The sequence below is a fragment of the Barbus barbus genome (genome assembly GCF_936440315.1).
Source record: "Barbus barbus genome assembly, chromosome: 8".
Taxonomy (NCBI): domain Eukaryota; kingdom Metazoa; phylum Chordata; class Actinopteri; order Cypriniformes; family Cyprinidae; genus Barbus; species Barbus barbus.
The window spans coordinates 3,925,566-3,938,094 of NC_136736.1; the positions used below are offsets into that span (position 1 = coordinate 3,925,566).

Consider the following 12,529-nt stretch of genomic DNA (forward strand, 5'->3'; position numbering starts at 1 on the left):
CATTATCTGAAAACTGAATTTATACATTTATTATTTATACCTGAAAGCTGAATAAATAAGCTTTCCATTGATGTACGGTTTGTTAAGATAGGACAATATTTGGCTGAGACAACTATTTTGTAAATCTGGAATCTGAGGGTGCAAAAAAATCTAAATATTGAGAAAATCACATTCAAAGTTGTCCAAATGAAGTTCTTAGCAATGCATATCACTAATCAAAAATTAAGTTTTGATATATTTACGGTAGGAAATTTACAAAATATCTTCATGGAACATGATCTTTACTTAATATCTTAATTATTTTTGGCATAAAAGAAAAATCAATAATTTTGACCCATACAATGGCTACAAATATCAGAATCAGAATATACACCAGCGAATAATGACTGGTTTTGTGCTCAGGGTCACATATAATAATAATTAATAAGTGATTTGTAAAATAATTTTATTTACAATGACTATTACACAATATATAATAATGATCTAATAATATATATTCAGAACTTATATAAATCAATTTAAAATGAATTAATTTTGGACCTAATCACAGTTCTTTCCTTTGTTTTGTTGCTGGTCCAGGCGGCTGATAAAGGAGATGGAGGAGAAGCAGAAGTGTGAGAAGGCGGAGCTTGAGCGCATGCAGCAGGAGGTGAATTCTCAGAGGAAGGAGTCTGAGCAGGTGCAGCTGCGCATCCGCAGACAGGAGGAGAGCCTGCGCAGACGCAGTCAGGACATCGAGAGCCGTCTCAGAGACTTGATCGCTGAGAAAGAGAAATTTCAGGTCAGACTGCTGATCAGCAAGTAGGCCATTTTAATTAGGGATGTAACGAATGAACCGTGAGCCGGTTGAAAATCGATTCAAATATGTGACGATTCAAACGGTTGAGATGCTAACAAATCGCGATACAATTGGAGTAGGAGTTTATATGAATGAGGGGAACTGACTGTCTTTAGAAAAGTTTACGTGATGTTTTCTTTTCATCTTGCCTCTGAACGATGCATATTAAAGTAGAGTTCATAAGTGCAGCTCTGCTGTGTTTACAGCGGTAACCCAAGAAACACTACATCATTGCTGTTCATAGCGCCACCTGCTGGCAGAGAGTGAATGTGTCTTCATGGCACATGGCGCTTCATAACATTTATTTCTGCACAGTAGTTTATACTAGGGTTTGTTTTCAGCCACTTCAACACCTAGAGCCAAAATCAAAACAATTTTCTTAAAAACCATAGAGACTTTTTTTATATGCTACTGTCTATTGTGTTCAGGAGGAGAGACACAGAGAGCAGAAGGAACAGGAACAGCAGAAGCAGAGGAGACTGCAGCCGAAGCAGAAGCTGGAGGAGGAGGAGGAGGTGCAGGAGGGGGATCTGGAGGAAGAGGATGAAAAGGCACAGGCCCAGCGAGAGCAAGCAGAACAAACCGAGCTCTTTCGTGAGCTGGAGCGGCTCAAACTAGAACGTGAGGAGCAGGCCGTCAAACTCCAGCTGGAACGCAGGTGAAAATGTCAATGTCATATATATGTTGTTAACGCTTGACATAGAAAATATGATGAGTCTCAGTAATACATATAAATCAATCCAGACTAACTTGCAGATAGATTTTTTTATTTTATTTTATATTTAAAAATTATTGTTTAAATATTTTTTAACTTAACTACAATAATAAAACAAATAATAATATTATTAGAAAAAATTATTTAATTTAAATATTTTAATTATTTTTTACATTACATTTAAATAATTAAATGATTAAAATAAATACTTTATTAGTTTAAAATGTTAATATATCAAAATATACAAAATTATAATAGTTATTAATACAAATTGAAATGAACAATAATAATTATTAATAAAATAGTTTTATGTAATTATTTTTATATATTTATTAAAACAGATACATATATACATACGTACATGTATATATGTGTGTGTGTACGTATGTATATATGTTGAATGGCTATAGTCAATGGGTAAATATTAGGGGGGATTTTTTTAGGGAAATCTGTATTAATTGGTATCAGTGATACTGCTACAGTGAGGCTGCTGTTTTTTTGTGTGAGGCTGCTGTTGAGATAGCTATGAAGATTGTAAGTTACGTTATCGTTACATTAGTTCTAGGGATGCACGATATTGGATTATTGCCGATATGCCGATATTTTTCAACTCATATTGGACGATACAGATACCGATACCGATATATTTCCTTTTGTTTGGAAACAACACCAAATCTCTCCTGTGCAGAAATTATAAGCAAAATATTTTTCATTTTGGTTAGTTTTTAACAAGAATTTATTTGTTAGAACAGCAATAATAAAGTTTTTTGACATTACATTGAAGCTTTGACAATAACTATAAATAAACTATATCGATTGCTGCATTTTCCCTCCCAGAAAGATGCAGTGTTAACCCTAACATTTTATTTTAAGATTTAACATTTGTAGATGGTCTAAAGCAAGAGTTGTAAAAATTCAGAAAATCTTTAAGAGCTTATGAATAAAAAAAAAAAAAACTCATTACACATTTATGAATAAATAAGTATAAACAAAATTATTTAATTTCCAAGTGTCATGTTTGTGATTTTTTTTTTTTTTTTTTTTTTCATGTAAGCTATAGCTTCTGACCTTTAAATCAAAACATACTCATTATTTTATGACATTAATTACTGCTTTATTTGATCAGAAACACAGTCTAAATGTTGTGTAGGTTATTTTACTTTTAATTTAATTAAAAGTAGGCCAACAGTGCTCCCTACAGATTAAAACTCCTTACCGAACGGGCTTTAGGACCTGGGGGAGGCTGCCACTGCTCGTGCTATTACTGTTTAGTCTAGGCGCGTTCAACTTGAAGCAGCGCTGTGCAGAATGATCACTGTATGACATCAAAGTACCGCGAGAGAGATTCGAATGCATAGGTTCCGTCTGCTCTTTTATCGCTCTCGCGGTACTTTGATGTCATACAGTGATCATTCTGCACAGCGCTGCTTCAAGTTGAACGTGCCTAATCACACACCGAACTCTTCATTCTGTAAGTGCTTTCACAGATTAAATGCAGCAATCCAAAAGAGTGAATCTAATCATCATTCAGACAAAACTTTGCTTCAAGAATGAGCCACACTGCTGACGTGATCTAATCGCTAGCACACCCTGAGCACATGTGAGTTAATGTATTCATCTTATCGGCAAGACATATCGGCATAATTTTTCATATCGGACCGATGCCGATATTTACATTTAAAGCCATTACCGGCCGATTCCGATATCAGTCCAATAATATTGTGCATCCCTAATGCTCCTCAGTCTCGACCTAACATTTGTCTCACATATCAGTAAGCTATTACTCTGACATGAAGTCGATTTGAGAACTGTTCGACCTACAAGTAAAGCATACCGTTTAATGTACAGTAATATTAGTATCACTCAGCTCAAGTCAGGCAGCGCTAAGCCATAGCTAGTGTCAGCCTGTAACAACCTTTTTCAAGACGGAGAAACCTCGCGTTTAGCCCGTCAGCTGCTTCAAAAATTTGAGTGCTGAAATTAAGCTTTACAGTGGTTTATTTGCTAAGTTCATGTAACATTTTAACAACAATCCTTGTTGATTGTAGACCGTAGTTGTTGCTCAAACATATTTTAATCATATAAAGGTGTTTATCCTTGAATGGTGCACTACAAAAAATGCTTTTCTTACATTTTTCGTCTTGTTTCTAGTCCAAATATCTAAAAATTCTTAAATCAAGAAGCATTTTCTAGACAAGTAAAAATTGTCTTGTTTTCAGAAAAAAATAAGTCAAAATTAAGTGAGTTTTTCCTTAAAACAAGCAAAATTACCTGCCAATGGGGTAAGCAAAATAATGCTGATGTTGTTATCATTAATAATTTGAGAATAAAGTATAGCAATAATAATAATTTGCACGGTTTGATGTGATATGAGCTAACCGATCTTTAGATTAAATCACCATTGGTAGCGCGATTCATTGTAATTCTTTTTTCTTCAGTTGGTCAGAACAAACATGGCAGACTTGTTACTTGTTAAGATGGCAAGATACGGTGAAAATTCTTATTTGGGCCATATATTCCAAGACGTAGGCTAGAATCTGTGATTGCGAAGTACAGTAAACATCCACACCGGTGCGGTGGCTGACAGCTATATTCACCTCAAAACATTATATTCATCCACGCTGGAGCCGTGCCAACTCACAACCCTCTCAGTGAAAAACAATTCCGCACACAGCTGCAATTCCATGTTTTCAAACAGAGATGGCGACAAAGTGGCAAAACTTATGGACTGCAGTTTTTTTAATTAAAGTTATAATTATGCAATAAATTTATATTGTAATTATAAATTATACATATTAAGTTTATATTATAATTATTAATTATATATTTAGAGAATTTATATATATATTTATATCTGTATGGAGATATAGCTGTATGCATACTTTTGAAACCATGTCAAAATGAATGTCTTGAACATCAAGGCGTCTGGAGGAGCGAGAGAAGGAGCAGCTGAGTCTGGTTGGCCGTCTGGAGGAGCAGCTGAGAGAACGCAGCGTGGAGGCGGCCACCCTGCTCACGCCGGATGAAGCGCGCCGACTGGAGGAGGAGAGACGGACACTCACCGAGCTCCGGGAGGAGCTGCTCAGAGCCAAGGAGGCGCGGATCGATGGAGAGGAGGAGAGCGGGGAGGAGGCCCGGAGGAGCGCGCAGGCACGCTACGAACATTTCAAGCAGATGCAGGTGGAGGAGCTGAGTTTGCTGGAGGAGTCACTGATCCAGCAGAAGGACCGGCTGGAACGGGAGGTGGCCCATGAGCGCACATCACTCGGCATGCTGCTGCACACGCACAAGGACAAACAGAGACAGGTAAAGGGGTCCTTACGTCAAAAGCTCACTCAAAACAGAAGAAAACTCATGTGGGGAGGTTTTTAGTTGTTTGTATATCCACTGCACTTAAATAATATTGTGTTGTTCATTTTTAAATTAATATTTTCATTTAAAATGTACCAAGTTAGAAGAAACAATCTTTTTAGATGATTCTTTTTAGTGAATCAAGGCATGATGCAGTGCATCCTGTGTTGGCCAATTCATGAACAAATGATTCTTTTGAGATTAATCTTTCTAGTGAATCTGTAACATACAGCGTATTCTGATTCACAAACAAATGACTCTTCTGAGATTATTCATTTTAGTGAATCAAAACACGATGCAGTGCAACATGCGAAGGACAATTCACCAACAAATGACTCTTAAACGAGTTCTTTTTAGTGAATCTGTAACATACACCATATGCTGATTCAGAAACAAATGACTCTTCTGAGATTATTCTTTTTAGTAAATCAAAAACGTATAGAAGGACCGGTCTAGTCTAATTCACAAACACAGGATTCTTTTTATATGATTCTTTTTAGTAACAAAAACATGCAGAGTGACCTGTGTAGGCCAATTCACGAACAAAAGACTCTTTTAAACGAGTTCTTTATAGTGAATCTGTAACATACAACAGTACTGGTGTAATTCTGATTCACAAACAAATGACTTTTTTTGAGGTGATTCTTTTTAGTTAATCTAAAAATGATGCAGCACAACCTGTGTAGTCCAATTCATGAACAATTGACTCTTTTGATACTATTTAGTTAATTGAATCATAATACAGCAAGACCTGTGTAGGTAGTTCAATAAGCTATGGATAGTTCAATAAGACAAATTGCCGGTTTGAATTAGTGAATTAGAAAAACTAAATAATTTAAAGCATTGGCAGAGAGAGAATTTTAAATGTGAGAACATTTACATTTATTCATTTAGCTGACGCTTTTATCCAAAGCGACTTACAATTGCTATATATGTCAGAGGTCGCACGCCTCTGGAGCAACTAGGGGTTAAGTGTCTTGCTCAGGGACACATTGGTGTCTCACAGTGGATTCGAACCCGGGTCTCTCACACCAAAGGCGTGTGTCTTATCCACTGCGCCATCACCACCATCAGAAAAATTCACTTTATAACTGAAAGTAACAAAAAGAATCGTAATGGAATCAATATGAGAATGAAAATCAAATGAAACTGAATCAAGACTCTGGTGATTCACTGTTCTCGTCCTTGCAGGTGCGTGATATGATGGAGCGTGGTGTTCAGGATGTGTCCTCTCAGGAGGAGGTTCTGATCCAGCAGACCGAGCACAGTCTGCAGTTTAAAGAGAGGCAGCTCCAATCTCTCCATGAGAAACATCTCCCTGCTGTCTCAGAGGAGAGACAGAGAGCCATCGAGCTCCTGGAGAGAGTTAGAGGAGGGGCAGGGTCTCCTGCTTTGGATGGAAGTCCAGAAGATATGGACAAAGAGCTGGACGAGACTCTATACCAGGTAAAACTCTGCTCAGTCAGAAGGTCTCTTCCTGTCTAAGTGGACGCCACTTGGATTAGTAGTAGTATTTTACAAATACTTAGTCATGTGAAAAAGTTAGGACACACTATTGGATTCCATGCTTTTCTGTATCAGGACATAATAAAACATTATCTGGTCCTTGACAGGTGTTAAAATTAGGAAAATAAAACCTCAGATGAACAACAACACATGACATATCGCACCGTGTCATTATTTATTTAACAAACATAAAGCCACATGTGACAAACTTAGGACATCCTTGCTGTTAACATATGAATTAAATGCCTTTGAATAACTGATCATCAGCAAGTGTGAGCAAGTAAAAAAATTGATCATCAGCAAGTAAAAGCAGAAGTTTTGTCAGTTTGCTGGTCTGGAGACTTCAGGTGTGAGTTAACACAATACCAAGGAGGTATTTACTCAATCAGATAAGAGTAAATGGAGAGTCAGGAGAGCCTCATTTGATTGGCTACAAAAAGAAGGTGGACCCGCCCTTAGGGGTGTCGAAATTAATCGATGCATCGCAATGCGGACGCGGATGATTCTGCATCGATGCAGTAATAGACTATAATCGATTATAGCCTATAATGTCATTCGCATACGCGCTATTTTAAAATCTGAGCTTGGCTTTTTCCTATGCATGTATGGAAAGCCATATGGTTCAGAATTCGCCTGCTTTTCACCGCCGTATCAATATTAAAACGCAGTTTTCATAACGCCGCCAGGCGATAAGTTCACGCCACTTAAGATGCAGATTTATTCGCTCATCTACATGGACACACCTCTCATGGCTACAAGGAATCTACAGCAAGTCTGAGCATCCAGTTTGCTAGACCGCGAAGATGGCAAGGAGAGATTTTGCAAAGTAAACACTGTATACTGTGAAGTGTAAATGCACATGAATTTTGTTCAATGAAATAAAACAAAATAAAAAAAATATTTATCTTAAGGTCTATGGCTTCCGGTGCACCACCGGATATATTGTCTGGCGCGCTTTTCGATTATTATCGGTTTGTTTAGCATCTCAACAGATTTGAATCGTCACATATTTCAATTGATTTTCAACCGGCTCGTGGTTAATCGTTACATCCCTACCATAATTCCACAATGTGGAAGTATATTCACAAGTGGAAGACATTCAAAACAGACACCAATCCTCCCAGAAGTGGACATCCCAGCAAATTCACCCCAAAGACTGTAAAGCTCAGAGAAATGGCAGAAAACCCAAGAATTTCACCGTGGACTCTACAGGCCTCAGTTCAAATGTTAAATGATAACGTTCATGACAGTACGATTAGAAAAATATGGGACTAGTATGGCATGTTTGGAAGGCTTGCCAGAGGAAAGTCTCTTAGCAGCACAGTTTAGCTTTGCAAAGTTGAATCTGAACAAACCGTAAGACTTCTACAGCAATGCACTTTGAACAGATGAGACCAAAGTGGAGATTTTTGGCGATAATGTGTAGTGCAACGTTTGATGAAAACCTAAAGAGCATATCAGCACAAACGCCACGGGACCTGGGCACCTCACAGTCATTGAGCCGACCATGAAACTCCTCTGTATACCAAAGTATTGTAGAGTCAAATGTGAGGCCATCCGTGCGACAGCTAAAGCTTGGCCAAAATTGGGTCACACAACAGGACAATGATCTCAAACACACCAGCAAATCTACAACAGAACGGCTGAAAAAAGAATCAAGGGGTTGCAATGGCCCATTCAAAGTCCAGACCTCATCCTGACTGAAATGCTGTGGCATAAGCTGTGCATAAACAAATATCCACAAACCTCAATAAACTGGAGCAATGCTGTAAAGAAGAGTTGGCCAACAATGGAGAACGATGTGAGCGATTGATGAAGTCATACAGAAAATTATTACTTCAATTTATTGCTGTTAAAAGATTGCCTGATCTACAGGCAATTGAATCATAGGGTGTTCTAACTTTGTCACATGTGGCTTTTCCATCTTGGCTTTATTTTTGTTAAATAAATAATGACATGATGTGATATGTCATGTGATGTTGTTCATCTGAGGTTTATTTTTCAAAATGTTAAGACCTGCCCAGGACCAAATATTTTTTTTATTGTCCTGATACAGAAAAGCATGGAATTCAATAGGGTGTCCTAACTTTTTCCACACGCTTTTATCCAACTTTATCTGTCTGTTTTTCTCTGCAGGTAGAGAAGGAGTTGGAGGAGAAGGAGGAGCGTTTGTCTCAGTACAGCGCGAGCGCCGAGCAGCTGCAGCAGCTCCAGCAGTCGTACCAGTTCACGGCAAACGTGGCCCGTCAGGAGGAGAAGGTTCGCAGGAAGGAGAAGGAGATCCTGGAGTGGAAGGAGAAACAGCAGCGGGAGGCTCTGGAGCAGGCAGTCGCACGCTTGGAGAGGAAACACTCTGCTTACCGCAGGAGCCTCAGTCTGGAGCCGGATGCTGAAGGGCCCAGAAAGAGGTCACAGTCTGCTTTAGGACAGAGCACTTCCAGGTTTACAGGAACACCTGACCTGGACCAGGACAGGTGTGTAGTTGTTTTTTAGGAGGATGGTAGCACAGGGGTTCCCCTTGTGAGGGACCCTTTTGATAAATATAAAGGCAGCAGGATATTTTTGTGAAAAAAAAAAAAATTTATACTGTTTGAGACAATGATTAAGGTATGGTAAAAAGGGTTATTAATCCCATTAAGAAAATGCCAGATGGTTTACAAAACTTAAATCTTTAAAAATACAAACATTACAAACAATAATTCACATAAATAAATATAAACATAAATATAAAAACCTAAAAATGCACCCAAACAATATGCAAATATGAGAATATAGAAAAATTAATTGTGATATTCATAATTAAACATTTTCCTAATTTAAAAAAGGGACTAGATATGTTCCATCCTAACTTAATAGTATCAAGATAAATATTTTTTTTTGTAAATACTTGTATGCAAGTATAAAAACATCATAAAATTGATTAATAGTGATATTATAAAAACTATTAAATCAAATAATTGTTTCCAAAATTAAACAATTGGTTTTTAAAATGTCTTTATACAATTATTTTGCAAATGATTGACTTTTTATTAAATTGACAGCGTATCTGAAATTGACACTTAAATTTTTTTCACAAAGATTTTTACCTTAAATAATAAATATTAAATAATTTAAATAATGTATTAACCATTTACAATAATTAATGTTTTAGTCTTCACCTGAAAGCGTAAAGAAATGCTATTAAATAAGTGAATGTGAATGTAAAAAAAATATATAGTTGTACACATTATATTTCATTAATATCCTAAGTGCTCACTTTAACAGCCCTAAAATAAATGTAGTTAAATAAATAAAAAATCTCTCAAATGTTTTACGGACCCCAGAACCCCCTTGTGGCCCCTGGGCATCCCTGGATTTGAATGTGATAAATCTAGAGCCGCTCTGCTGTGTCTTTTCTTTATCATTTTGCTCTGGATGTTTCTCAGGATGGAGCGAGAGATCGCGCAGCTGAAGCAGAGGATCAGTGAGAGTGAAGGAAGCGTGCGGAGTCTCAGTGTGAGCGGGGAAGAAAAAAACAATGTGAACCAGTCGCCCGTCAGCCCCTTACAGACCCTCCCGACTGTCCTGTCCATAGGAGACGAGAGGTACACACACCACAGCTGCTTAACGGTCTCAAACAAGCAGCTTGAAATGAAGATTTTACTGCTTGGTTGTGATTTTGTCAGTAAGTCATTTCATTTTTGGCTGAACTGTTTTTTTCCCTCTCAGGATTAATGCGTATATTGAAGAAGAGGTGCAGCGGAGGCTGCAGAAACTGAACCTGCTCAACAGAGAGAATAACAACACACTCTCACTGTCTTCAGACTCACTCCAGGTATAAAACTACAGCTAACACACGCACTCACTTCAAACCACAACACCCACAGATGACATCAAATCAAACCTGTTTACTTGCATATATCCAGAAATATTCTTTGCATTTGTAATAAATAGTGTATTTTAAAAAATTGTCAGTTTTGCTTTTTAAAACAGGTACATATCAGTGTTGTCATTGGTAATGAAAACTATTAAGTGTCGTTAAATGTCCCTTACAGACCCTCTCATTAATTGAATTCTTAATTAAAATGATATAATCTTTCATTTGAATTACAGCTGAAATATAATAAATAAAAAATTTAAATGAGAAATGTTGTCTATATGTCTAAACTAAAACTGAAATTAAAGCTAAAAAGAAAAAATGACAAAAGCACATAATGGCATATGATATTATAATAACATTAGTAAAATAAAAATAAAAACTGGAAATAGAAAAAAAAATAAAAGCTAATTTTAAAATAGAACAAATATTATATTATATTGTTTAAATTGTTTGTTTATTTACCACTATTTTCTTCAGAAAATCTAGTCATAACTGAGAAGACAGAGAAAAATAACCAATAATAAACTATTATAACCAGTAAAATTGTAATATTTTCCACTAAATATTCTCTCACTCAAGAATATTTTACCATACAGAAGTTAAATGTGTTGTTTCATGTTGTCTTTAAATTGTAGACCATAACATCATGTTCTTACTATCATTATACTACTATAAATGCATACATGTTTTCTCCTTTTCTTGCAAAAGAGGAGAACATTTTCAGAATTGTTTTTGGCATCAACAAAGTTGTTTAACTCTGCAGGAGGAGGAGCAGGATAGTGAGGGTAGCTCTGTTAGATTGACGGATGAGGTAAGCACAGGCCTCAGCCAGTCAGCACCAGCTGAGTGGTTTGCATGATCCAGCCTTAATTTGCATACCTCTCACAATCTCTCATATCAGTAGATTGGGTCTTTCCTCTGCGGTTTTTCTTCTTTGGGAGCATGCAGCCTGCCCACCGATGTCTTGCTTAGATGCATTTCACCTGTTCCTGTAATCAAACTGTTTTTTTTGCTACCTCACTGATGGGAAATGACAAACTAGTGCTTGCTTGCCCCCCTAAAATCAGCTGCTAGTAATCGAGAAGTTGTGTTAATTGTTATATGACCCTAATGTTTCAATTTCTCAGGAAAACGATAAAAAACGCATCGATCAACGCAAACTGAAATACGAGGTACTGTCTTGTATGTCTAGGGAATGTTATTTCATTAGCACTTCAATTGAGGATGTTTTCTGACCATAATTTCCCATCTTTCCACAGCGGCTGGTGTCGATTCCTCTGGATCCCAGTGCAGAAAGTCTTAAAGATCCGGTGAAGATCAGTATTCCCCGTTACGTCCTATGCGGTCAGGGAAAAGATGAACACTTTGAGTTCGAAGTCAAGGTTTTTCTGCATTTTATACAATCACAATCACTGCATTATCTGTGAGAATTATTTAATTGTCCGTGTGGTGAGTGGCAGTAAAACAAATCTAGTAAAAACATCTTTGATGTTTGAGATTTGATTTTGTCCTGTGTTTAGATCACTGTTTTGGATGAAACGTGGACGGTGTTCAGAAGATACAGTCGTTTTCGGGAGATGCATAAATCTCTGAAGCTGAAATATCCAGAGGTATGACTTGCATGTATACAACTGTGATGCAACTAGTTGGACGCTAGTAATACGAAGGTTATGGGTTCGGTTCCCAGAGAATGCACAAACTAATGAAATGTATCAGAATGCATTGTTAGTTGCACTGGGCAAATGCATAAATGTAAACATTTCAAATCAAATTTATTCATATAATTTTTAAAATAATTATTTATCATAATTTCTTTTTTTATATATATATTTCACCCTAAAATATTTTTTTTTTGCTTTATTTACATGCAATTAAAATCAAGTTGCTCATGCATAAATGTAAAAAAGATCAAATGTATTCATGTAACCTGTCATTTTTTTCAGTATTTGTTTTTAATACATTATTTTTATAAATATTTCACCCCAAAAAAATATTTATAATGTTTTTTCATTAATTTCATGCAAATTGTCATGATTTTTTTTTGTCCCATTTAATTTTGTGGTGAAATATGACATGGATGTTTTTGCGAGATTCAACCAACTATGGCATATTAAATATTTAACATTTCTAATCTTGTTTTAGCTTGCGGCTTTGGACTTCCCTCCCAAAAAGATTTTTGGAAACCGAGACGAGAGAGTGGTTGCGGAGCGCCGGAATCATTTGGAGGTAATCGGATGTGTTTCCAATCAATCACTTTTGA

General features: G+C 36.6%; 1 protein-coding gene across 1 annotated transcript in view; it reads left to right on the plus strand.

Moving 5' to 3' along the window:
- LOC306874019 (kinesin-like protein KIF16B) overlaps nt 1-12,529 on the plus strand; it is a 28,282-nt gene that overhangs the window by 13,973 nt on the left and 1,780 nt on the right. The window contains exons 19-30 of the mRNA XM_079423680.1: nt 580-781; nt 1,267-1,496; nt 4,475-4,859; nt 6,096-6,350; nt 8,547-8,884; nt 9,836-9,994; nt 10,119-10,224; nt 11,033-11,080; nt 11,397-11,441; nt 11,529-11,651; nt 11,790-11,879; nt 12,412-12,495. Of these exons, the coding sequence (XP_079279806.1) occupies nt 580-781; nt 1,267-1,496; nt 4,475-4,859; nt 6,096-6,350; nt 8,547-8,884; nt 9,836-9,994; nt 10,119-10,224; nt 11,033-11,080; nt 11,397-11,441; nt 11,529-11,651; nt 11,790-11,879; nt 12,412-12,495 (2,065 nt within the window). The remainder of the gene's footprint in view (nt 1-579; nt 782-1,266; nt 1,497-4,474; nt 4,860-6,095; nt 6,351-8,546; nt 8,885-9,835; nt 9,995-10,118; nt 10,225-11,032; nt 11,081-11,396; nt 11,442-11,528; nt 11,652-11,789; nt 11,880-12,411; nt 12,496-12,529) is intronic.